We start from the raw sequence: 26,856 nt of genomic DNA, 5'->3' as shown, positions 1-26,856 counted from the left end.
CACAAGAGTTGGTCAGTCCACACTCCTGCTCTTTAGCTGTGTTTCGTTCTCTCATCTCTCAGACACATTGGAACTTGACCAAGTGTCAGGTATACACTCTCGCAACCGGGTACACTATTTTTATAAGTGCCCATATTAGAAAGCTTCTTATTAAGTATAATTCTATAGATCTATGCTAGGCCCCGATTCTTTCCTCCTACCCCCACGCAGGGACGCTTTGGTACCAGACCCCAGCTGATAACTGGATATTTCAACATCTACATTCTTCTCCCAGTACGACTCCGGTTACAAAGTTTGTTATCAGATTACTGCAGCTCTTTGTTTTTTGTAAATTTCACATATTGTTTGTGTTGTTCATCTCTCCCTACATTTTCTATTTTTCTCCTATAATCATCTACCTTTCCCTACCCCAGGAGATACCCTAGAAGTCTGACAAGGATCATATCTTTAGTACCATAATGGCGACAGTCAAGTTGGTAACGTATAATACTAATGGGCTGAATACCCTTAAGAAACGTAATCAAGTAATAGCATTGCTCAAAAGGGAACAAGTGTCTATTGCTTTTTTGCAGGAAACTCACTTTAAAGTAGATAAGGTGCCAAAATAACCTACTAATCTTCTTGGTTCCATAGCTGCAGTCCAGGTTCTGCTTCACGAGGAGTATCTATAGCTCATCACAAGGACTTGCCCTTCATTTTGACAGGTAGACATGACTCGAGGGATGGCAAAGCTTTATTTATAAGAGGAAAGCTAGGAACACTATATTGCACATTGGCAAACTTATATGTACCTAACACATCTCGCTTCTTCATATTCTGGAGGAGTTGAGAGCTTTTGCTGAAGGCCCAATTATCTTAGGTGGGGATCTGACTCTGAAGTTAAACGCAGAGATTGATTTCTCCACACATAGATCTACTCCTTCAAATGCTGGTCGTAAAAAGCTGTTAAAGAGGCTCTGTCACCACATTATAAGTGCCCTATCTCCTACATAAGGAGATCGGCGCTGTAATGTAGGTGACAGTAATGCTTTTAATTTAAAAAAACAATCTTTTTTCACAAAGTTAGAAGCGATTTAAGTTTATGCTAATGAGCTTTCTTAATGCCCAAGTGGGCGTACTTTTACTTTCGACCAAGTGGGCGTTGTACAGAGGAGTGCATGACGCTGACCAATCAGCATCATGCACTCCTCTCCATTCATTTACACTGCACTAGCGATATAGATATATCGCTATGTGCAGCTACATACACAAGCCCTAACATTACTACAGTGTCCTGATAATGAATACACATGAAATCCAGCCTGGACGTCATGTGTACTCAGAATCCTGACACTTCTGACTCTTTTTTTGTGAGATTCCGGCAAGTGACACCAAATCTCGTTTAGCTCCGAGATCTCGCGAGATTTCGTATCCGTTGCTGGAATCTCACAAAAAAGATACAGAAGTGTCAGGATTCTGAGTACACATGACGTCCATGCTGGATGGTCATCTGTATTCATTATCAGGACACTGTAGTAATGTTAGGGTTTGTGTATGAGGCTGCACATAGCGATATATCTATATCGCTAGTGCAGTGTAAATGAATGGAGAGGAGTGCATGATGCTGATTGGTCAGCGTCATGCACTCCTCTGTACAACGCCCACTTGGTCGAAAGTAAAAGTACACCCACTTGGGCATTAAGAAAGGTCATTAGCCTAAACTTAAATCGCTCCTAACGTTGTGAAAAAAGATCGGTTTTTTAAATAAAAAGCATTACTGTCACCTACATTACAGCGCCCATCTCCTTATGTAGGAGATAGAGCACTTATAATGTGGTGACAGAGTCTCTTTAAGTAAGCTACAAGAGCTTAACTTGTTGGGCACCTGGAGGACATTAAATCCTATGACCTCTGACTATACATTTTACAGCCATCCTCATGGATCGCATCAGAGACTGGACTATCTGCTCATACATGCTTATTTTATACATGCCTTGCAGTACGCACGTATTGGTCAGATAACCATTTCCGACCATGCGCCTGTGTTTTCCATTCCAGTTATTTCTGCACTGCCTGCTAGAGAATGGACGTTGTGGCTGAACAAAACCCTTATGGATCCCCAAGAGCATGTCAGTCTTGACAGACTCTTTAAAATCGTACTTTGATGTTAATGCCACAGAGGATGTATCGGCAACCATAATGTGGGAAGCCCACAAAACCTTTATTAGGGGTATTTTAACATCTTTGGGAAACAGAGTTAAGAAAGACATAGATAAAGATATTTCATCCTTACTTTCACAAATTACGGCCAATGAAAAATGACACAAGCGCTCCTCTACCAAAACACTACAAACCGAATGAACTATTCTTAGAACAAACTGAAGGATACTCTGAACATTAAATTCACATCTAACCTTATGTATAACCGCCAAAAACTTTATGCGCACGGTGATAAGGGAGGGAAATGAATGTCTGCACTTATTAAAAAAAGGAAGGAAAAATCCTTTATTAATAATGTCGGAGCATCTGATGGTATTGATTGCACAAATACAGCGGATATTGCGGAAGCTTTCAGTAGGTATTACTAGGGCTTATACAATATCCCGCTGCCCCAAATACATCAACTGATTCTAGACAGAAACAAATTCAAGATTTTTTAGACCCACTAATATTACCCACACTTACTGAGGCTGAGGCTGGAGACCTCATGAAACCTATCACACAAATTTGCACTCTTTTTCCTTTGGGAAGAGTCCTGGCCCAGGTGGCCTAACTATTAAGTACTTTAGGAAATTAAAAAAATTATTGTTACCTCACTTAGTAAAAGAGTTTAATGAGATGGTTCATGGAAAGGGACTAACAGCACTATCCCTGGAAGCTTATATTACGATTCTACGTAAGGAGGGTAAGGATCCTACTTTATGCTCAAGTTACAGGCCAATATCACTTCTAAACATAGACCTAAAAATTTGGGCTAAATTACTTTCAACACGTATTAGTAAATCCTTGGCTAGTCCTATTCATCCATATCAACAGGGTTTTGTGCCAGTGAAGAAATAACTAAATTCGTCTGATGGATTACATTCAGTATGCACACAACGCTAATGTATCCATGGTTCCTACGAGTACAGACGCAGAAAAGGCTTTCAATAGGGTGGCATGGGATTTTATGGCATCCACTCTTGCTAAATTTAACTTTTATGATAACTTTATAAGAGCTGTCTTTACGCTCTATGGTGGATCTTCAGCTAGAATCAGGTTGAATGGTGTTCTGTCTCCCTCCTTCTCTATCAGCAATGGCATTAGACAGGAAAACCCTCTATCTTCTACTCTGTTTATATTAACATTAGAAACTCTCTTGCAGACACTGAGATAAGATGACCGTATCACGGGTATTACTATAAACTCGCAAACACACCTGATTGCTGCCTTTGCTGATGACATGTTACTCACCATCACAAACCCAGTACGTGCTATTCCATATATTTTGCACGTATGGTCTTCTTTCCAATTTTAAGGCCAATTATACTAAATTAGATGTTTCTAATGTATCTCTACTGCCTCGACAAGCTAGAGAGCTAGCGTCTAATTCTGATTTCACAGGGCCTGCAGCTTCAGTAAAATATCTAATTACCTAAAGACCTGAGTTCATTATATGTTCTAAAGGGCCTTTTACACCGGCCGTTAATCGGCCGGTGCAGCGAGCGCTGATCAACGAGACATAGTTGATCTGCGCTCGTTTGCACCTGTCACATGGAACTATGGATTGGAACGAGCGGTCGTTACTCTGATCGCTCGTCCCTATAAGTTATTATCATGTCGGCAGCGCGTGCTGCCGACAACGATAATATTTTACTTTTTTAAAACGATACGACCAGCAGATGATCGAGCGTTTGCTCGTTCATCTGCTGATCGCTGCCCTGTTTACAGAGGGCAATTATCGGCAACGAGCATTCTATGAACGCTCGTCTGCCCAATAATCGCCCAGTGTAAAACCCCCTTAAACTACCAACCACTGCTTAAAAAGACTCCTCACCCCTCGTGGATGGGAAGGATGAATCTGCTTCAGACATATGTACTTCCTGTGATACTGTACCCTATGACTATGTTGCCTATACATTTATGTAAATTATTTTTCCGGACAGTTCATAAACTCTTTTCCACATTTCTATGGAAACAGAGGAGACCTCGTATATCGTACTGCCTTCTTTCAATGGGAAAACGTAATGGGGGCCTTGAACTCCCTAGCATTGAAGGTTACTATAAGGCAATACATTTGCAGAGATGGCTGGATATGGCTTCAGCTGTAGGGGATCCAGAAGGGAGTGCTTTGTCTTACATACAGTAAGTGGACAATTGTTGTGCGCTACTGTGGGTACCAACTCAACACGATATCAGGTCCATGGCTAATCCCTTATTGAAAGGTACTCTGGCGGTCTGGGCGAAACATGGTTTAACAGCAAAAGTGGTTCCTCAACCATCACCGTTGACATCAGCTGCGGCACTACCAAAACTGCAGGTATCGCCTGGGGTAGACTCGGGTCCGGATCTCTGGATTCTTTTTTTCTGTCTCGATTGCGTGGTTGATGTCAAGTGATAGAACACCTACAGCAGATGAGGTCCAGTTTCTGATTTCGCACGGAATCTCCAGCATTTATTCCCAGCTTTTAGTACTTGAGGCGAAAGACCTGCCATCCTTCGTGTCATCCTGGGAATTGGAGCTCGGGCTGCGGCTGTCTGAACAAGAGAGAAACTTTGTTTTGGCTCACTCACATGGATTCAAAAAGGTGTGTGAAATGACAAGAGAACCATTACAAGTTGCTCACTAGATGGTACAAAACACCGGTGGCACTTCACCGCATGGTTTTAACGGAAACTGATCTGTGCTGGAGATGCAAGTCTGAAGTAGGTTCTCTTTCTCACATTTGGTGGCATTGTCCATTGATAAAAAAAATTTGGACACAAGTTGAAACTTACATGAATGATGTTTTTGGTACATCTATCAAGTTATCTATAAAAGTGATAGCACTAGCATTCCCCTCGTCCACCGTAATTTTGGCAAAAAAATCTTTACCTGCACATTTGCTCTCTGCTGTCAAGGCTTTAGTACCATTGCATTGGCAACAGACTGCCCCTCCCACAGAGAGTTGATGGCTTGATAAAGTGAATAAAATTTGTCGCATGGAGAAATTGACCAATAGGGTTGAAGAATCATATGACTCGTATATAAAGATATGGTCCCCTTGGGATTCAGCACAGGAATGTTTTAGCTCGAAATTCATCTCAGATTTTCACTTCTAGTCTAAACTAATTAACTACTTGAACAGGGTATCTCTTAGCCCTCCCCTCATTTCCTTACTATGTTCCGTTATCCTTATAGTTACGTATAATCTTTTGTTTAAGTGTAACTGTAATTGCTTTGGATTACTGGACTCATTTAAATACGGTTATATATCAGCTTGACGAAGGTGGTCGTGAATAACGATGCTTTAAAGTGTAGATGTAAAGGATCTGCCAGGCACAGCTTCGGGGTTAACTCCCAGAACTAATCAGTCAGCACCTGAGAATACATCCCTGAGACTGACTCCTGCTCCCACCATTCAGGCTGGCAGGCTTAGGAGTGGGAGAGCCTATCGTAACCTGGCCAGACTCAGCTAGCTCCCGCCCTCGATCTATTTAAGCCTGCACTTCCTGTCCCTCGGTGCTTGTGATTCTTTCTTGTGGTTTCCTGGCCCAGCTACAGCTCCTGCTATTTTTGATCCTGCTCCATACAGACCCTGGCTTACCGACTACTCTTCTGCTTTTCGTTTTGTACCTCGCACACTCCTGGCTTGACTCGGCTCGTTCACCACTCTGGTTGCTCACGGTGTTGCCGTGGGCAACGGCCCCTTTTCCTTGCTTGTGTTCCTTTGTATGTTTGTCGTGCACTTACTGAGCGCAGGGACCGCCGCCCAGTTGTACCCCGTCGCCTAGGGCGGGTCGTTGCAAGTAGGCAGGGACAGAGTGGCGGGTAGATTAGGGCTCACTTGTCCGTCTCCCTACCCCCTGCCATTACAGTAGATGTTTAAAGTGTAGCTAAACGTTTAACAAACTTCTGGCATGTCAGAAGTTTTGATTGGTGGGGGTCCGAGCACTGAGATCCCCACCAATCGCTAAATCGAAGCAGCTGAAGCGCTCGTGTGAGTGCTCAGAGGCATCTTTTCTGTTCGTCTTTTTCTGTAAATCAATGTATTGGAGGACGGACTCAATAGAAAGTCTATGAGCCCATACGCCGATACATCGGCTTTCCGGAAAAAGGCGAACAGAAACGAAGCGGCTGAGCGCTCACACGAGCGCTTCAGCTGCTTCATTTTAGCGATTGGTGGGGATCTCAGTGCTCGGACCCCCACCAATCAAAACTTCTGACATGTCACTATTACATGTCAGAAGTTTGTTAATCGTTTAGCTACATTTTAACACACTGTATTGTGACTACTGTCTTGTATTGATGAAAAGAGGCACACATATGTTTTATTTGATATGTAATGCATTCTTATTTCATAATGTTGTGCCCCTCCCTTAGGCTAAGTGAGTCTGTTGTATACTACCTCACTTTGACATATTGTTTTACCTCTGTTTTTTTAATTGTTGTTTAATAAAAGCTGATTTGACAAAAAAAGAATACACCCTCCCCCTTCCCTTAATCCACATCCTCTCCCTTCCACTGGTTGAACTTGACAGGCATGTCTCTTTTTTCAACCGTACTATCTATATAAGTATGTAACATAGATCCAGCAGAATTTGGAATCTAACTTTCTCTCTGAACCGAGAATTATACATCATATAATTAAGTAGTTAAAAAGAAGTAAAGCAAAGTGTTTACAAAGATAGTCAGCATTTTATGTAGATTTAGACTGTTGTAAATATGTTGTTCAGTTTCCCTTTAAGCAATTCGGTCCGCACCACAGGCAATGTTATACTTTGCGAAATATAGGCACACAAAGAAAATGTATACTTACAATTGTTATTATTTCTGTGTATGCCACAATGTGATAACATATATATTAATATTTATGTAACATCAGTCAATTATATTTATCTTCAAAAGCCTGAAATGTGGCCATGTTAGGAGTTTACTATACTATCTCCGCACAATATACTGGATTTGTACATATGCTTGACAGATAGTGTAAAATATTCCATGTCTTTGGATAAACAAGAACCAGCCCCATTCTATGATCGGTAGCGGAGTCGTCTACTGCACACTTTTTTGTTATGTTTCAAAGTGTGTGTGTTTGTGTGTGGTCTCAGATCTCAGTATTCAGACACCACTACACAATCCATCAACTGTCTGCCGTAGATTTATTTCCTGCCTGGTAACAGCCCATATCATCTCCCAGATTTGAAGGAGCCATTTCATACAATAGTACTGTACATCTACTAAAGAGCAACTGAAGCATTTTATACACAAGAGTTATAAATGTTGGAGGATGGAATTTTTCAATTAAAAAAAGTTACACCTTTTAGGCTCTGTTGCAGATTCCATCATTTTTGCTGGAAACAATTGCACAGCATGCTGAGCAATTATTTTCAGCAAAGCGACCGTTGTGTGACAGATCCGTCACAGCTTGCATTCCATTTTTCAGAACAAAAACTGAATTCACAATGCAGATATGAGAAATTTAACTGACAAATGTTTTCAACACTTACCCGTTGGTGTTGAGATAATTAAACAAATAAAAACTAAGGCCCTGTTCACATCTGTGTCGGGTCATTCCATTGTTCTTCTCCATCAGGAGCAGAACATGGGAATACCGGAAGCAATAGTTCCGTTACACAACGGACACCACCGGCGGCTGGCGGAACTCATTGACTTTAATGGGTTCCATCGACTTTTCATGGGGGTCTCTTTGGTGTTATTGGAAACAATAGCACAGCATGATGTGCTATTGTTTCCGGTAATCTCGGTCGGATCTGCGTTGGATGCCCCTAACAGAGCCTCCAGCACAGATGTGAACAGAGCCTAAAAGGTTTTGTGAGTGCTGGAATCTTTATTATCGTTTATAAGTCAAATAAAAACTAATACAACTAGCTTTACTAGGAATTAAAAAAGCTTTCCTGCCAATGGAGAGTAAACGTGCATGTATAGCCTCCTCTTCATTGAAAATGGGAAATACCTGTAGTTCTATTTAACACCACAGATAACACAGTAATTTCATGATAAGATGTGTCAAAATACCACCTCCATTCCTCTACCAAGTTGACTGTCCAACAACAGTATAAAACTTATAGAAACTGTACCTGAAAATTGTTTATAAATACTACACTTGATATACGAATGTCGCCATCTTGAACTTGATTTTAATAACTTGCTGCAGCGTGAAATCACACAACAAAAGTCATTGAAAAAGTAAAGATAAGGGATCTAGCCATTGTTTATTTAATGCGTTAAAAGTCAAGGTAAAGACGGCTACATCTGTATAGAAGGCTAATATATCGAAGGCCGTTTTCACATCTAGGTTGGAGGCTTCGTTAGGGGCCTCAGTCGCAGATCCGGGATGGATTACTTGAAACAATAGTGCAGCCTGGTGCGCTATTGTTTCCGGTAAAAACACAGACACCCCGATGGAAAGTTGAAGGAAGCCATCAAAGTAAATGGTTTCCGTCGGCTTTGGTTGGTTCCGTTATCACTTGTACTGCTCCTCTGATGGGGCAGAACAATGAAACAAACCAACGCAGGTGTGAACATTGCCTAACACTGAATAATGATATAGCATTTTACAATAGGACGTTACGCTGATGTGGTGCTGAGGAACAGTTTGTCTCTGGGCTCAAGGTCTTTACATAAACCATTCAGTAAATCATATGCAGCACGGTCCTAAATAAAATTTGTCAGGATAAAGTCTTCAAAGACTTTTATAAAACATTTTGTTCCTGTAGAAAAGCCTCTAGCCATTACTGCAGCATATAGCTAGCACAACTGCGTAAGATATAGGTTACATAGCAAAGAGGAGTGTAACAAATGAGGTCAGTTCATATTCCATCGTATAAAGTGAAAAAATGCATGTGGTACTATTTGATATAAAGTTACTTTCATAATGTTGTACTTTAAATGTATGAAAATAGCTGATACAATGGATAGAACATAGCAGTGTATGTTCCCAGTCTGCGCACCCTACGAATGGAAGGCATTACACAAGACAAGACAGACCTCTAATCATGGTATGTACAGATATAGCCTCAGCTGTGAGGCTGTCCATGCTCCTTTCTCCCTCAGACAGACAAAAGACAGTGTTTATAGAGGAAACTAAATTGATTGTAAGCAGGGTTTGTTTAGGGGGCTTAGAAACTACCAGTTTATCTTGGCAATAGTATATGTAAGGAATTTTGCTCTGTTTGATATATGTTTATATCCCATGCTACCTATTTCTCAAGAATGTTTTTATATTTAATTCTGATTGTCACGCTCTTAACCTCTTCTTTACTGCTTTACACTGGATTTAAGTGGAATAAGTGCATAAGATACTATACATTGCTTCCGCCTCTATTAACCCTCTATCAACCCCAATAAGAGGGTCACCGTAGGCATTTCATTAACTCTATCCTCTATGGACAGAACACTACAGGGCAGATATACAGAGCCAAATAAAGTTCTTCCACAAGATAACAGATAGTTGGGTTCCTGAGCCCCATTTGACGCTCATCTGCAAAACTGTGCAATCCAGTTAACATAGTCCTAGAGGGACTGATGGAGTAGATAGCTAAGCCCATGCTTACAATACAGCCAGCAAGGGACTGCAGAGGAATTAATCACAGCCATGTCCAACTGCATTTTTTCACTTAACGCATAGCAGAAGTTTGGAGAAAGGAGGCCCCACTGCCAGACCTGCAACTGCTTTGACAAAAATTAGTACACAGATCCAGAAAGAAATATGTTTTGTTAATTTAACCCCTCCAGGTGCAACGTGATATTTAATAGCTGTGGAATGATCAATCTTTTAATAGGTTTATTAAATATGTATTTCTGTTTCTGAAGCTTATGTATGCACTTCATAAAAAAAGTTACTTGTTAACTCCTGCCTGGTATGTATGTAAGACATTGCAATGGTTGCCACGTTGTCTGGGTATATACGTATTGTCTGCATTGTCACCAGCGAAACTGTCCTGTCTATGGGAAGGTGAACACCGGCTGATTTTTGTTCTTAATTTCTTGGTTTATACAATAGATAATGACATACAATCTACAGACGAGTTGGTGAATAATGTATCAGAGGGAAACCACACATGATTAATTTGGTCTGGGCAATTACGATGTTTGTACAGAAGTTATTTATAGATGGCGTGGCCTGAGCCTAGAACGGAGCAGACATGTTTCTAGGGAGCTCCAAACCCAGGCCTCAAATCTACTGCCATACTACACGCTACAAGACACATTTAGCCACATCTCACACTGCCTCCTCCGCTCCATAATCAGCAGAGCAATTTGTAGAGTTGTATTGGCCGGTTTCGCAAATACCGTGAATTGTGGCCTACTGTGAATTGTGGCCTACTCTGCATCTGGACCACCAACTGCAGGCATCTTCCTGACTGGAACGGTGGGAGTGACGTGTGATGGCCTTCATCAGGTTCTCTCATTTTATGCACCAGGGCTGTAATCCTTCTGGACTACCTGGACGCCACTGCAGCCTTGACATTGGTGGCATGCGCCGCGGCTGCGCTCCCGTCCACTATTTTGGACATGTGGTCTGTCTTCCTGGGTAGGTGCAATCTTGCCTCTGCCCAAGACTAGCATCTGATGGGCCTGCTGGGGATACCAGGTTCTACAAACTGGATTTCTTGCAAAGCGCTTATCTACAGCTTAATCTCGAGCACCACACATCACAGGCTACCTTGCATTTAATTTGAACAGTCTTTGCCAGGGGTGATATTCTCCATTGGTTTCACCTCTTTGAATTTAATAAGCCAGGAGACTGCTCCAATTTTTTATCGCCTACGAGTCTGCCTGTACAAACGTAGTCATCTGCTACTGCTGCAACATATTGGTTTTTCAAATGGGTATGGCCGCAATGTTTACAGTCCACCCCATTCTGAATTTTAAATGCACATATAAATAAAAGACATGATACAAAGAGTCCGTATGCGGCACCAGGCTGAATGATTGCATAAAACCACATATCTTTGCCATCCTGATTTAGAACGAGGGACCCCTGGGTCTTAATTGACTTTTTAATTTTGATATCTTGTCCTACCAAGTCCAAACTGGCATCGCCTATGCCTAGGCGTAAACCATCCAAATCGCTCTCATCCTCTCAAGCATCCATCTCCACACTATTTCACCATAACGCAATGGTGGCTTAGACTCCAGATGGAGAGGAGTAATCCCTAACTTTCCAAAGCTCTTTACCGGGAGATCAAATCCCACTCCCTCCTCGCTCTCAAAGAAACTGCTAGCGGGGATATCTGCCTAGCCAATCAGCAGACACCGCACACCTAAAAAAAAAAGACCACAAACTTTGTATGTAAGACGTCTTCCATAAGATCTTATCCTCAATCCAAAAGTAGAATTCCAGAAAACTACACATGACCTGTTTGTAAAACCCGCCTGTCTGGAGTTATGTACATATTGTCTGGAAACCAAATATGACAAACTGGCTCTGCGTTTTGCACAAGCACAAGAACAGGTCCATGCACACCTGGAGGATACAGATTATAGCCAAAATCCGTTATCGTTGTGGATTCCCATTCGTATTAAAGCTATCCCACAGAGAGTTCACTTGCACAATCTCCTTCTTAACGGATGGTATTCAACTCCTGTCAAGATTAGACCTGGAGGCCCCTTCCTCATCAAAAGTGAGGCTTCAACTCCTAGTTGCATCTCCATAAAACCGATATGGAGTCTGAGACCGCATCAGAGATAGCGTCAGAGTTGGAGCCTGTTTTAGGTAGTGACGATGATAGCGCTACTTCAGGTTCATCTTCAGGGGACATTATCCCTGACACAGTTGAAACAGCAGAACATGGAAGCGCAGGGCCTAGTAGTTCTGTAACACAGGACAACCTGGTCCCTCCAGTTTAGACTCTTGTATGGGCAACTGCTCCATCTTTTGGGCCTAGAATCCACGGATTTACTGCCAAACCTGGCATAACCGTGGACAATACAAATTTTGTCCAAATGGATTACTTCCATTTATTTATTACAGACGACCTCCTAAATATCATTATCCACGAAACAAATTTATATGCCGCTTAGTATATAAGGCAGAAACCTTCATCCACCCATGCCAGAGATTGGACGCCCACCAATTTGCAGGAATTTATAAAAAAATTTGGGGCTCACCATAAATATGGGTATTGTCAAATCAAAAAGGCCTCCATTAGGTCTTACTGGTCAACAAGACCCGCCCAAGCCACCCCAGTGTATTCTGCAGTAATGCCCAGGTCTCGTTATGAGACAATAATGAGGTTCCTCGACTTCAATGACAATGCACAGCCCCCCCCCCCCAAGTACCGATGCAAACCGTGATTGGTTGTTCAAAATAAGACCGCTAATAAATTCCCTCAATAATTTATTCCTGCAACTTTACACCCCTGAGCAGATTGTAAGTGTGGACGAATCCCTCCTCAACTTCCATGGAAGACTTAGCTTTCGCCAGTATCTACCTTCCAAAAGGGCAAGATATGGCGTTAAGCTTTACAAATTGTGTGAAAGCGGGTCAGGATATACCACCGCCTTCAGGATTTATGAAGGGCGGGACCGCACAATAAATGTTCCTGGATGCCCCCCATATCTTTCCACCAGCAGTAAGATCGTGTGGGAGATAATGAAGCCTCTGCTTCACAAGGGGAACCACCTGTACTAGGATAATTTTTATTCGAGTGTACCTCTGTTTAGGAATTTGCATGCTGCAAGGACTGGGGCATGTGGTACAATGCGCAAAAACCGAATTGGTTTTCCACAGCAATTAGTTGGGAAGCGCATAGTAAAGGGGGACTCCTGTGCTTATGCATCTGAGGAATTGCTGGTGGTCAAGTATAGGGTTCGCAAAGACGTGTATGTGCTACGCACGATTCATACCGCAGGAACAGTGGCAGTGAGGGAAAGGGGGGCAACATCGGACAAGCACAAACCAGTGAGCGTGTCCGAATATAACAAGTACATGGGGGGGTGGATTTAAGGGACCAGGTTTTACAGCCCTATTTAGTAAAACGCAAAACAAAAACCTGGTACAAAAAAGTGGCCATTTATCTGTTACAGGTGGCAATCCACAATTCATTTGTGCTCTATATAAAAAACAGAGGCAGAGACACATACCTGGATTTTCAGGAGAAAATTATCGAAGGCCTCATATTTGATGTTCAGGACACCAGAGAATGCCCCCAGTCTGAGGATGTCACACGACTGACTGAAAGACATTTCATCACTCGCATTCCCCCAACACCATCTAGATGCAACCCCCAGAAAAAGTGCCGCGTCTGCAGAAAAGACGGGCACCGCAAAGATTCCCGATATTTCTGTCCCTCAGGTCCCTCGTAACCAGGCCTGTGCATTGACCCATGTTTTAAAAAATACCAGACTGTTCTGAATTATTAGATTTTAGTTAATTAGTTGAAAATATATTTGCCCTACATTACATTTTTATTTTCCCCCTGATTTTACTCCAAGGGTGAGGGAGGGAATGGGTGGGGGGTGGATGTCATGTTTGCATATTTTCTAAAGTTCATCTGCAGGAGAGCTCCATTTGCATTAACCTGCAATTTCTTATTTTAGAAAACTCCAAAAAATTAATTCCCATTATACCCCTAGATGAATATTTTGGGATTTCTGCTTCAAGAGCAGATATTTTGGAAGTGTTAAAGAAACTCTGTTGAGTTTTGTAAAACCAGCTTTTAAAAAAGGCAATTTGTGAAATAAGCTTCTTCTATCATCTGCCCTCCTACATCTCTATGTGATAAATAAGGCCCACATATTTGGTATCCCCATGCACAGGAGAAGTGGCAGAATGTGAAAGGAGATTAATTTTTTCCGTGGTCTATACAGTGTGTGAAAAATGCTATCATAAACTGACGTATTTGCTAAAAAATTGCTAATTTTATTTTGTTCCATCTTATTCAAGAAACTTTCAGAAGAAAACTGGACTTTCTAAAAATATGATAAACCCCTTTTAGAAAACATTGTGGGGTCTACTTGTGTGAATGAAGTCATTTATGGGGTGATTCTATTGTTTCAGCAGCATTAGGCCCCCCAGAAAACAGTACGCTGCTATAAAATCAAGTGCAGAATTCCTGGACCGAAAAGGCCAAAAAGCCTCTTTTATGCCAAGCCCTGGCACATGCCCGCACAGTGAATAAGGCACACATTTGGTATCCCCATGCACGGGAGAAGTGGAAGAATGTGAAAGGAGATGAATTTTGTCCGTGGTCCATACTATGTGTGAAAAATGCTAGCATAAACTGACGCAATTGCTAAATTCTTGCATTTTTTTCCAATTTTGCCCACTTTAGAGAAAAAAATAAAAATGATGTATACTGACAAATGCCACTAAAACAAAGCCCTATCTGTCGTTTAAAAAGAGTGTAAAATTCAAGGATGAAATATATTCACCTGCAGAGTTATCGTCATCTAAAGATGCACATAGCGAAATTGTGAAATTTGCTCTGGTCATTTAGCTGTAAAACAGCCTAGTCCTTAACCCCTTATCGCTCAGCGACGTAATATCCCGTCGCGCTGACCATCCCATTCGCGCTCAGCGATGGAATATTACGTCGCGGGAGTAACGGCCATATTGGCCGTCTTACCGACACATGCAGGAGCTGTGACAGCTGCTGTCTCGTACAGGAGTTGCCGCAGCTCCTATAGCGGGGACTGATCGCTGTGTCCCCGCTGATTAACCCCTTAAAAGCCACGTTCAATACGGAACGCGGCTTTTTAGGGGTTAAGCTACCATCGCCGGCCTGCTACACGATAGCGGCCGGCGATAGTGACTATGGCAACCGGACACCTAACAATGGCGTCCGGCTATGCCATCGACGGAAGCCTAGTGGATCCTGACAAAGTCAGGACCTACTATGCTTGCTGTCAGTGAGTAGCTGACAGCTCTAATACACTGCACTACGCATGTCGTGCAGTGTATTAGAATAGCAATCAGGGCCTCCTGTCCTCAAGTCCCCTAGTGGGACAAAGTAATAAAGTAAAAAAAAGATGTGTAAAAATAAGAAAATAAAAGTTTTAAAAGTAATAAAAGTAAAAATCCCCCTTTTTCCCTTATCAGTCCTTTATTATTAATAAAAATATATAAACAAATAAACTATACATAATTGGTATCGCCGTGTCCGTAACGGCTTGAACTACAAAATTATTTCATTATTTATCCCGCGCAGTGAACGCCGTAAAAGAAAATAATAATAAACCGTACCAGAATCACAATTGTTCGGTCACTTCACCTCCCAAAAAATGGAATAAATAGAGATCAAAAAGTCGCATGTACCTAAAAATGGTCCTGATCGAAACTACAGTTCGTTCGCAAAAAATAAGTCCTCGCACGGCTTTATTGATGGAAAAATAAAAAAGTTCTGGCTCTTAGAATATGGTAACACAAAAAGTAAATGATTTTTTACAAAAAGTATTTTATTCTGCAAACTCCATAAGACATAAAAAAAAACTATAAACATATGGTATCGCCGTAATCGTATCGCCCCGCAGAATAAAGTGAATATGTCATTTATAGTGCACGGTGAATGCTGTAAAAAAAATAGAATAAAAAAACAATAGTAGAATTGCTGTTTTTTAGTCACCTTGCCACTTAAAAATAGAATAAAAACTGATCAAAAAGTTGCATGAACCCCATGAAAACTACAATGAATTCCTCAAGGGGTCTAGTTTCCAAAATGGGGTCACTTTTGGGGGGTTTCCACTGTTTTGGCACCACAAGACCTCTTCAAACCGGACATGGTGCCTAATAAAAAAGAGGCCTCAAAATCCACTAGGTGCTCCTTTGCTTCGGAAGTCGGTGCTTCAGTCCATTACCGCACTAGGGCCACATGTGGGATATTTCTCAAAACTGCAGAATCTGGGCAATACGTATTAAGTTGCGTTTCTCTGGTAAAACCTTTTGTGTTATAAAAAAAAAATGGTATAAAAAGGATTTTCTGACAAAAAAAATAAATGTAAATTTCACCTCTACTTTGCTCTAAATTCCTGTGAAACACCTAAAGGATTCATAAACTTTCTAAATGCTGTTGTGAATACTTTGAGGGCTCTAGTTTCTAAAATGGGGTGTTTCATAGGGGTTTCTAATATATAGGCCCCTCAAAGCAACTTCAGAACTGAACTGGAACCTAAAAAAAAAGTAAAAATGAGGCACTGCTTTGCTTCTTACATTTTACTGCTAATGAGCAGTGCCCACCCCGAGATGACCCCAGTTTTGACCGTTTGTATAAACAGAGACCCCTATTAGACCGTTTCAGTGCCCGGTTTTCCCAAGTATTCACCCCCGAGAATTGTATTTCTATTGATGTGTCCTTGGTACATTTTAAAGGGAGGCTTCAATTCCGCCAGTACCTGCCGGGTAAGAGGGCAAGGTATTGCGTGAAGCTGTATAAGCTGTGTGAGAGTGCATCATGGTATACCTACAAATTGAGGATATATGAAGGAAAGGACACCAGTATTCAGCCCCCAGAATGCCCCCCACTTACTGGGAGTTAATGCAAAAATTGTTTGGGATTTGGTGCACCCACTGCTGGACCAGGGTTTGACGTACACACTATCCCTCCATGTTTCACTCACTTGCACCCCATTATCCATTTATTTCTATTGAGGCACTTCATTTATTACTGCCCCCTATATTTCACTTATAGTATTACACTTGCACACACACTATTCATTTATTATTTCTTACTACACATCCCATGCACCACACACCACTCCCCTCAAGACTAGTGGGAGTGGCTATTATTATTTAAAGCACCTGCTCGCCCTTTCATCAGCATTTCTGGCCTGGCTGTGTCCATTTGCAAGTATGGCCTTTGTCGGTGTTTTTGTATATGTCCCTGTGTTTTTATCGGTTCTGTTTGTGCATCAGGAACGTTCTGTTCCAGTTTAGGAGTTAGGGACTCGCAAGTCTGGGGATCCTTGTCGTGGATTGCGAGCTTGCGTCCTTTTGGCCAAAATGATTACCAATACCCCAGGTATTTTTCATTATTATATATATTCGCTTCTCTTGGACACAGCCGGGTCTTTGATGCTGGGAGAGCATGGTGTGTTGTTGTTTGGCATAGCAAGCAGGGTAGCCCGCTCTATGAATTATCAAGGCGTCACAAATAGGCTTCTACCTGGCTATACACGTTGTGCCTCATGACGTACACACTATCCCTCCATGTTTCACTCACTTGCACCCCATTATCCATTTATTTCTATTGAGGCACTTCATTTATTACTGCCCCCTATATTTCACTTATAGTATTACACTTGCACACACACTATTCATTTATTATTTCTTACTACACATCCCATGCACCACACACCACTCCCCTCAAGACTAGTGGGAGTGGCTATTATTATTTAAAGCACCTGCTCGCCCTTTCATCAGCATTTCTGGCCTGGCTGTGTCCATTTGCAAGTATGGCCTTTGTCGGTGTTTTTGTATATGTCCCTGTGTTTTTATCGGTTCTGTTTGTGCATCAGGAACGTTCTGTTCCAGTTTAGGAGTTAGGGACTCGCAAGTCTGGGGATCCTTGTCGTGGATTGCGAGCTTGCGTCCTTTTGGCCAAAATGATTACCAATACCCCAGGTATTTTTCATTATTATATATATTCGCTTCTCTTGGACACAGCCGGGTCTTTGATGCTGGGAGAGCATGGTGTGTTGTTGTTTGGCATAGCAAGCAGGGTAGCCCGCTCTATGAATTATCAAGGCGTCACAAATAGGCTTCTACCTGGCTATACACGTTGTGCCTCATGACGTACACACTATCCCTCCATGTTTCACTCACTTGCACCCCATTATCCATTTATTTCTATTGAGGCACTTCATTTATTACTGCCCCCTATATTTCACTTATAGTATTACACTTGCACACACACTATTCATTTATTATTTCTTACTACACATCCCATGCACCACACACCACTCCCCTCAAGACTAGTGGGAGTGGCTATTATTATTTAAAGCACCTGCTCGCCCTTTCATCAGCATTTCTGGCCTGGCTGTGTCCATTTGCAAGTATGGCCTTTGTCGGTGTTTTTGTATATGTCCCTGTGTTTTTATCGGTTCTGTTTGTGCATCAGGAACGTTCTGTTCCAGTTTAGGAGTTAGGGACTCGCAAGTCTGGGGATCCTTGTCGTGGATTGCGAGCTTGCGTCCTTTTGGCCAAAATGATTACCAATACCCCAGGTATTTTTCATTATTATATATATTCGCTTCTCTTGGACACAGCCGGGTCTTTGATGCTGGGAGAGCATGGTGTGTTGTTGTTTGGCATAGCAAGCAGGGTAGCCCGCTCTATGAATTATCAAGGCGTCACAAATAGGCTTCTACCTGGCTATACACGTTGTGCCTCATGACGTACACACTATCCCTCCATGTTTCACTCACTTGCACCCCATTATCCATTTATTTCTATTGAGGCACTTCATTTATTACTGCCCCCTATATTTCACTTATAGTATTACACTTGCACACACACTATTCATTTATTATTTCTTACTACACATCCCATGCACCACACACCACTCCCCTCAAGACTAGTGGGAGTGGCTATTATTATTTAAAGCACCTGCTCGCCCTTTCATCAGCATTTCTGGCCTGGCTGTGTCCATTTGCAAGTATGGCCTTTGTCGGTGTTTTTGTATATGTCCCTGTGTTTTTATCGGTTCTGTTTGTGCATCAGGAACGTTCTGTTCCAGTTTAGGAGTTAGGGACTCGCAAGTCTGGGGATCCTTGACGTGGATTGCGAGCTTGCGTCCTTTTGGCCAAAATGATTACCAATACCCCAGGTATTTTTCATTATTATATATATTCGCTTCTCTTGGACACAGCCGGGTCTTTGATGCTGGGAGAGCATGGTGTGTTGTTGTTTGGCATAGCAAGCAGGGTAGCCCGCTCTATGAATTATCAAGGCGTCACAAATAGGCTTCTACCTGGCTATACACGTTGTGCCTCATGACGTACACACTATCCCTCCATGTTTCACTCACTTGCACCCCATTATCCATTTATTTCTATTGAGGCACTTCATTTATTACTGCCCCCTATATTTCACTTATAGTATTACACTTGCACACACACTATTCATTTATTATTTCTTACTACACATCCCATGCACCACACACCACTCCCCTCAAGACTAGTGGGAGTGGCTATTATTATTTAAAGCACCTGCTCGCCCTTTCATCAGCATTTCTGGCCTGGCTGTGTCCATTTGCAAGTATGGCCTTTGTCGGTGTTTTTGTATATGTCCCTGTGTTTTTATCGGTTCTGTTTGTGCATCAGGAACGTTCTGTTCCAGTTTAGGAGTTAGGGACTCGCAAGTCTGGGGATCCTTGTCGTGGATTGCGAGCTTGCGTCCTTTTGGCCAAAATGATTACCAATACCCCAGGTATTTTTCATTATTATATATATTCGCTTCTCTTGGACACAGCCGGGTCTTTGATGCTGGGAGAGCATGGTGTGTTGTTGTTTGGCATAGCAAGCAGGGTAGCCCGCTCTATGAATTATCAAGGCGTCACAAATAGGCTTCTACCTGGCTATACACGTTGTGCCTCATGACGTACACACTATCCCTCCATGTTTCACTCACTTGCACCCCATTATCCATTTATTTCTATTGAGGCACTTCATTTATTACTGCCCCCTATATTTCACTTATAGTATTACACTTGCACACACACTATTCATTTATTATTTCTTACTACACATCCCATGCACCACACACCACTCCCCTCAAGACTAGTGGGAGTGGCTATTATTATTTAAAGCACCTGCTCGCCCTTTCATCAGCATTTCTGGCCTGGCTGTGTCCATTTGCAAGTATGGCCTTTGTCGGTGTTTTTGTATATGTCCCTGTGTTTTTATCGGTTCTGTTTGTGCATCAGGAACGTTCTGTTCCAGTTTAGGAGTTAGGGACTCGCAAGTCTGGGGATCCTTGTCGTGGATTGCGAGCTTGCGTCCTTTTGGCCAAAATGATTACCAATACCCCAGGTATTTTTCATTATTATTATATATATTCGCTTCTCTTGGACACAGCCGGGTCTTTGATGCTGGGAGAGCATGGTGTGTTGTTGTTTGGCATAGCAAGCAGGGTAGCCCGCTCTATGAATTATCAAGGCGTCACAAATAGGCTTCTACCTGGCTATACACGTTGTGCCTCATGACGTACACACTATCCCTCCATGTTTCACTCACTTGCACCCCATTATCCATTTATTTCTATTGAGGCACTTCATTTATTACTGCCCCCTATATTTCACTTATAGTATTACACTTGCACACACACTATTCATTTATTATTTCTTACTACACATCCCATGCACCACACACCACTCCCCTCAAGACTAGTGGGAGTGGCTATTATTATTTAAAGCACCTGCTCGCCCTTTCATCAGCATTTCTGGCCTGGCTGTGTCCATTTGCAAGTATGGCCTTTGTCGGTGTTTTTGTATATGTCCCTGTGTTTTTATCGGTTCTGTTTGTGCATCAGGAACGTTCTGTTCCAGTTTAGGAGTTAGGGACTCGCAAGTCTGGGGATCCTTGTCGTGGATTGCGAGCTTGCGTCCTTTTGGCCAAAATGATTACCAATACCCCAGGTATTTTTCATTATTATATATATTCGCTTCTCTTGGACACAGCCGGGTCTTTGATGCTGGGAGAGCATGGTGTGTTGTTGTTTGGCATAGCAAGCAGGGTAGCCCGCTCTATGAATTATCAAGGCGTCACAAATAGGCTTCTACCTGGCTATACACGTTGTGCCTCATGACGTACACACTATCCCTCCATGTTTCACTCACTTGCACCCCATTATCCATTTATTTCTATTGAGGCACTTCATTTATTACTGCCCCCTATATTTCACTTATAGTATTACACTTGCACACACACTATTCATTTATTATTTCTTACTACACATCCCATGCACCACACACCACTCCCCTCAAGACTAGTGGGAGTGGCTATTATTATTTAAAGCACCTGCTCGCCCTTTCATCAGCATTTCTGGCCTGGCTGTGTCCATTTGCAAGTATGGCCTTTGTCGGTGTTTTTGTATATGTCCCTGTGTTTTTATCGGTTCTGTTGGACCAGGGTTTACCAACTCTACCTGGATAATTTTTATACCAGCGTCCCACTCTTCAAGTGCCTCGCTTCCAGAAGTCCTGAGGCATGCGGCACTGCTAGAAGAAATCTGAGAAGCCTCCCTAAGACTCTGCTTGGGCAAACAGCCAGAAGGGGTGAGAGCAGGGCACAATCCAGCAGCAACATATTGTGTGTCAAGTACAAGACAAGAGAGATATCCTTATTGACAATACATGGCCACACCAGTACCCATGTACCTGTACGAGGTACCAGTTCAGAGACCCCCCAAACCAGACTGCATCCTGGACTACAATAGGTAGATGGGAGGGGTGGACTTGTCTGATCAAGTCCTGAAGCCCTACAGCGCCATGCAGTGTGGTATAAGAAGCTGGCCGTACACATCATACAGATGGCATTGTACAATGCGTACGTGCTACGTCGATGTACAGGCCAGATGGGAACTTCTGGAATTTCAAGAGGTGGTTATCAAGAAACTAATTTTTAGGGACCAGGAAGGGGGGGCTCCCAGTACTTCTGGAAGCGAGGCCACACGCATCGCACCAGGGCAACACTTTCCAGGAGAAGTTCCCCAAACTGGCAAGAAGGGAAAAAGTCAAAAGAGGTGCAAAGTCTGCAATAAGAGGGAGATAAGGGAGGACACAATATATTAATTTGACACGTTTCCTGAAAAACTAAGGCTCTGTATGAAAGAGTATTTTAAAATGTATCATACATCCCTTGATTTTTAATCTACCCCAGTTTTACTTACCCTCATGCACTCCGCACAGCTTATCCCCCTCATCTTTCCATTCTGAGCCCTGCTATGTGCCCAGGCAGCTGATAACAGCCACATGTAGGGTTATTGCCATACCCGTGAGAAGCCACATTACAGTTTATGGGGTGTATGTCTCCGGTCAAAATGCTCACTACACCTCTAGATGAATGCCTTAAGGGGTGTCATTTTAAAACGGGGTCACTTCTCGGGGGTTTCAACTGTACTGGTACCTCAGGGGCTTCTGCATACATGACTTCGCACCAGAAAATCCCCAGTAGGCCAAATGGTGGTGCTTTCCTTCTGAGCCCTCCCATGGGCCAAACAGCAGTTTATCACCACAAATGGGGTATTGCTGCACTCAGGACAATACATTTCCTGAGGGGTGTACTTTCCAAAATGGGGTCACTTCTAGTGGGTTTCCATTGCTTTGATACCTCTGGGGCTCTGCAAATGCGACATGGCACCCGAAAACCGATCCAGCAAAATTTGGACTACAAAGAACAAATAGCGCTCTTTTCCTTCTGAGCCCCCCCATGGGCCCAAACGGCAGTTTATCACCACAAATGGGGTATTGCTGCACTCAGGAGAAATTGGGCAACAAAATAGGGTATATTGTTCCCTGTGAAAATAAGAAATTTTGATGAAAAATGACATTTTATTGGAAAAAATTTCATTTTTTTAAATTTCACAGCCCAATTCAAATACGTGCCGTGAAAAAACTGTGGGGTCAAAATGGTAACAACAAACATAAATTAATTCCTTGAGGGGTGTAGTTTCAGAAATGGGGTCACTTTTGGGGGATTCCTACTGTTTTGGCACCTCAACACCTCTTAAAACCTGGCATGCTGCCTAAAATATATTCTAATAAAAAAAGAGGCCTCAAAATGCACTAGGTGCTTCTTTGCTTCTGGGGCTTGTGTTTTATTCCACGAGCGCACTAGAGCAACATGTGGGACATTTCTAAAAACTGCAGAATCTGGGCAACACATATTTAGTAGTATTTCTCTGGTAAAACTTTCTGTGTTACAGAAAAAAAATTAATACAATTGAAATTCTGCAAGAAAAATTAAATGTGCAAATTTCTCCTCTACTTTGCTTCAATTCCTGTGAAATGCCTAAAGGGTTAAATAAACTTTCTAAATGCTGTTTTGAATACTTTGAGGGGTCTAGTTTTCAAAATGGGGTGTTTTATGGGGGTTTCTAATACATAGGCCCCTCAAAGCCACTTTGGAACCGAACAGGTATCTTAAAAAAAAGCCTTTTGAAATTTTCTTAAAAATATGAGAAATTGCTGTTTATGTTTTGTAACGTCGAAGAAAAATAAAAGAATGTTCAAAAAACGATGCCAATATAAAGTAGACATATTGAAAATGTGAACTAGTAACTATTTTGGGTGGTATGATCATCTGTTTTACAAGCAGATGCATTTAAATTCTGAAAAATGCAAATTATAATAATTTTCTCTACATTTTGCAATTTTTCACCAATAAACACTGAATATATCGTCCAAATTTTACCACTAACATAAAGCCCAATGTCTCACGAGAAAACTATCTCAGAATCGCTTGGATAGGTTTAACCATTCCGACGTTATTACCACATATAGTGAAATATTTCAGATTTGAAAAATGGGCTCTGAGCCTTAACCCCTTAAGGACGCAGCCTAGTTTTGGCCTTAAGGCTCAGAGCCCATTTTTCAAATCTGACATATTTCACTTTATGTGGTAATAACGTCGGAATGCTTAAACCTACCCAAGCGATTCTGAGATTGTTTTCTCGTGACACATTGGGCTTCATGTTCGTGGTAAAATTTGGTCGATATATTCAGTGTTTATTGGTGAAAAATTTCAAAATGTAGAGAAAATTTTGAAAAAATTGCATTTTTCAGAATTTAAATGCATCTGCTTGTAAAACAGACAGTTATACCACCCAAAATAGTTACTAGTTCACATTTCCCATATGTCTACTTTAGATTGTCATCGTTTTTTGAACATTTTTTTATTTTTCTTGGACGTTACAAGGCTTAGAACATAAACAGCAATTTCTCATATTTTTAAGAAAATTTCAAAAGCCTTTTTTTTAAGGTACCTCTTGAGTTCTGAAGTGGCTTTGTGGGGCCTATGTATTAGAAACCCTGATAAAACACCCCATTTTAAAAACTAGACCCCTCAAAGTATTCAAAACAGCAGTTAGAAAGTTTTTTAACCCTTCAGGCATTTCACAGGAATTAAAGCAAAGTGGAGGTGAAATTTGCAAATTTCATTTTTCTTGCTGAATTTCAATTTTATTCATTTTTTTTTCTGTAACACAGAAGGTTTTACCAGAGAAACACTACTAAATATGTATTGTCCAGATTCTGCAGTTTTTAGAAATGTCCCACATGTGGCCCTACTGCGCTCGTGGACTAAAACACAAGCCCTAGAAGCAAAGAAGCACCTAGTGCATTTTGAGTCCTCTTTTTTATTAGAATATATTTTAGGCAGCATGCCAGGTTTGAAGAGGTGTTGAGGTGTCAAAACAGTAGGAATCCCCCAATAGTGACCCCATTTTGGAAACTACACCCCTCAAGGAATTCATTTAGGGTTGTTGTTACCATTTTGACCGCACAGTTTTTTCACAGCACGTATTTGAATTGGGCTCTGAAATGAAAAAAATGTCATTTTTTCCAATAAAATGTCATTTGTGATCAAAATTTCTTATTTTCACAAGGAACAAAATACCCCATTTTGTTGCCCAATTTGTCCTTAGTGTGGCAATACCCCATTTGTGGTGATAAACTGCCGTTTGGGCCCATGGGAGGGCTCAGAAGGAAAGGAGCGCTATATGTTTGTTGGAGTCCAGATTTTGTTGGATTGGTTTTCGGGTGCCATGTCGCATTTGCAGAGCCTCAGAGGTATCAAAGCAATGGAAACCCACCAAAAGTGACCCCATTTTGGAAACTACACCCCTCAAGGAATTCATTTATGGTTGTTGTTAGCATTTTGACCACACAGTTTTTTCACAGCACCTATTTCAATTGGGCTGTGACATTAAAAAAATGACATTTTTTCCAATAAGATGTAATTTTTTACCAAAATTTCTTATTTTGACAGGGAACAAAATACTCAATTTTGTTGCCCAATTTCTCCTGAGTGCATCAATACCCCATTTGTGGCAATAAACTGCCGTTTGGGCCCATGGGAGGCCTCAGAAGGGAAGGAGCGCTGTGTGTTCTTTGGAGTACAGATTTTGCTGGTTTGGTTTTCGGGTGCCATGTCGCATTTGCAGAGCCCCAGAGGTATCAAAGCAATGGAAACCCACCAGAAGTGACCCCATTTTGGAAACTACACCCCTCAAGGAATTCATTTATGGGTAATGTGACCATTTAGACTCCATAGTTTCTTCACAGAACTAATTTGAATTGGGCTGGGAATTAAAAAAATATATATTTTTTCCAATAATATGTCATTTTAGCTCAAAAATTCTTATTTTCACAAGAAATAAAATACTCCATTCTGTTGCCCAATTTGTCCTGAGTGCGGCAATACCCCATTTGTGGTGATAAACTGCCGTTTGGGCCCATGGGAGGGCTCAGAAGGAAAGGAGCGCTGTGTGTTCTTTGGAGTACAGATTTTGCTGGATTGGTTTTCGGGTGCCATGTCGCATTTGCAGAGCCCCAGAGGTATCAAAGCAATAGAAACCAACCACAAATGACCCCATTTTGGAAACTACACCCCTCAAGGACTTCATTTATGGGTGTTGTGACCATTTTGACCCCATAGTTTTTTCACAGAACTTATTTGAATTGGGCTGGGAATGAAAACAAAATTATTTTTTTCAAATAATATGTAGTTTTGGCTGAAAATTTCTTATTTTCACAAGAAACAAAATACCCCATTCTGTTGCGCAATTTGTTCTGAGGGCCGCAATACCCCATTTGTTGTGATAAACTGCCGTTTGGGCCCATGGGAGGGCTCAGAAGGAAAGGACCACCATTTGGCCTACTGGGGATTTTCTAGTGCGAAGTCATGTATGCAGAAGCCCCTGAGGTACCAGAACAGTTGAAACCCCCAAGAAGTGACCCCGTTTTAAAAACTACACCCTTAAGGCATTCATCTAGATGTGTAGTGAGCATTTTGACCGGAGAGCTACACCCCATAAACTGTAATGTGGGTTCTCCCGGGTATGGCAATACCCTACATGTGGCTGTTATCAGCTGCCTGGACACACAGCAGGGCCCAGAGGGGAAAGACGAGGGGGGATAAGCTGTGTGGAGTGCATCAGGGTAAGTAAAATTGGGGTAAATTATAAACCAAGGGATGTATGATAAATTTTAAAACACTCTTTCATACAGAGCTCTGGTTATTCGGGACACGTGTCACATTGATATATTGTGTCCTCCCTTACCCCCTCTTATAGCAGACTTTGCACCTCTTTTGACTTTTTCCCTTCTTGCCAGTTTGGGGAACTTCTCCTGGAAAGTGTTGCCCTGGTACGATGCGTGTGGGCTCGCTTCCAGAAGTACTGGGTGCCCCCCCTTCTTGGTCCCTAAAGATTAGGTTCTTGATAATCACCTCTTGAAATTCCAGGAAAGTTCCCGTCTGGCCTGCACATCGACGTAGCATGTACGCATTGTACAATGCCATCTGTATGATGTGCCCGGCCAGCTTCTTATACCACACCGCATGGCGCTGTAGGGCTTCAGGGCTTGATCTTACAAGTCCATCCCTCCCATGTACCTATTGTAGTCCAGGATGCAGTCTGGTTTGGGGGTGGCCTTTCTTTCATATATCCTAAACCTGTAGGTATACCCTGATGCACTCTCGCACAGCTTTTACATCTTCACGCCATACCTTGCCCT

At 42.0% G+C, this 26,856-nt stretch overlaps 1 protein-coding gene across 7 annotated transcripts in view; it reads right to left on the bottom strand.

Moving 5' to 3' along the window:
* Window positions 1-26,856, bottom strand: part of ST7L (suppression of tumorigenicity 7 like) — a 245,254-nt gene that overhangs the window by 45,671 nt on the left and 172,727 nt on the right. Inside the window, exon 14 of one of the 7 annotated variants that reach the window (XM_075853863.1) lies at window positions 2,249-4,716. The exons of 4 other annotated variants lie outside the window; for them this stretch is intronic. In XM_075853863.1, coding sequence (XP_075709978.1) covers window positions 4,585-4,716 — 132 coding nt within the window. In that variant the 3' untranslated portion in view covers window positions 2,249-4,584. Of the gene's footprint in view, window positions 1-2,248; window positions 4,717-26,856 lie in introns of those variants that run through there. 2 more of the 7 variants (XM_075853867.1, XM_075853860.1) reach the window with 2 other exon arrangements.

Source organism: Rhinoderma darwinii, chromosome 2 (genome assembly GCF_050947455.1).
Source record: "Rhinoderma darwinii isolate aRhiDar2 chromosome 2, aRhiDar2.hap1, whole genome shotgun sequence".
NCBI lineage: Eukaryota > Metazoa > Chordata > Amphibia > Anura > Rhinodermatidae > Rhinoderma > Rhinoderma darwinii.
The sequence above is the reverse complement of the archived record's forward strand: the minus strand, read 5'-3'. Positions and strand labels throughout refer to the sequence as shown.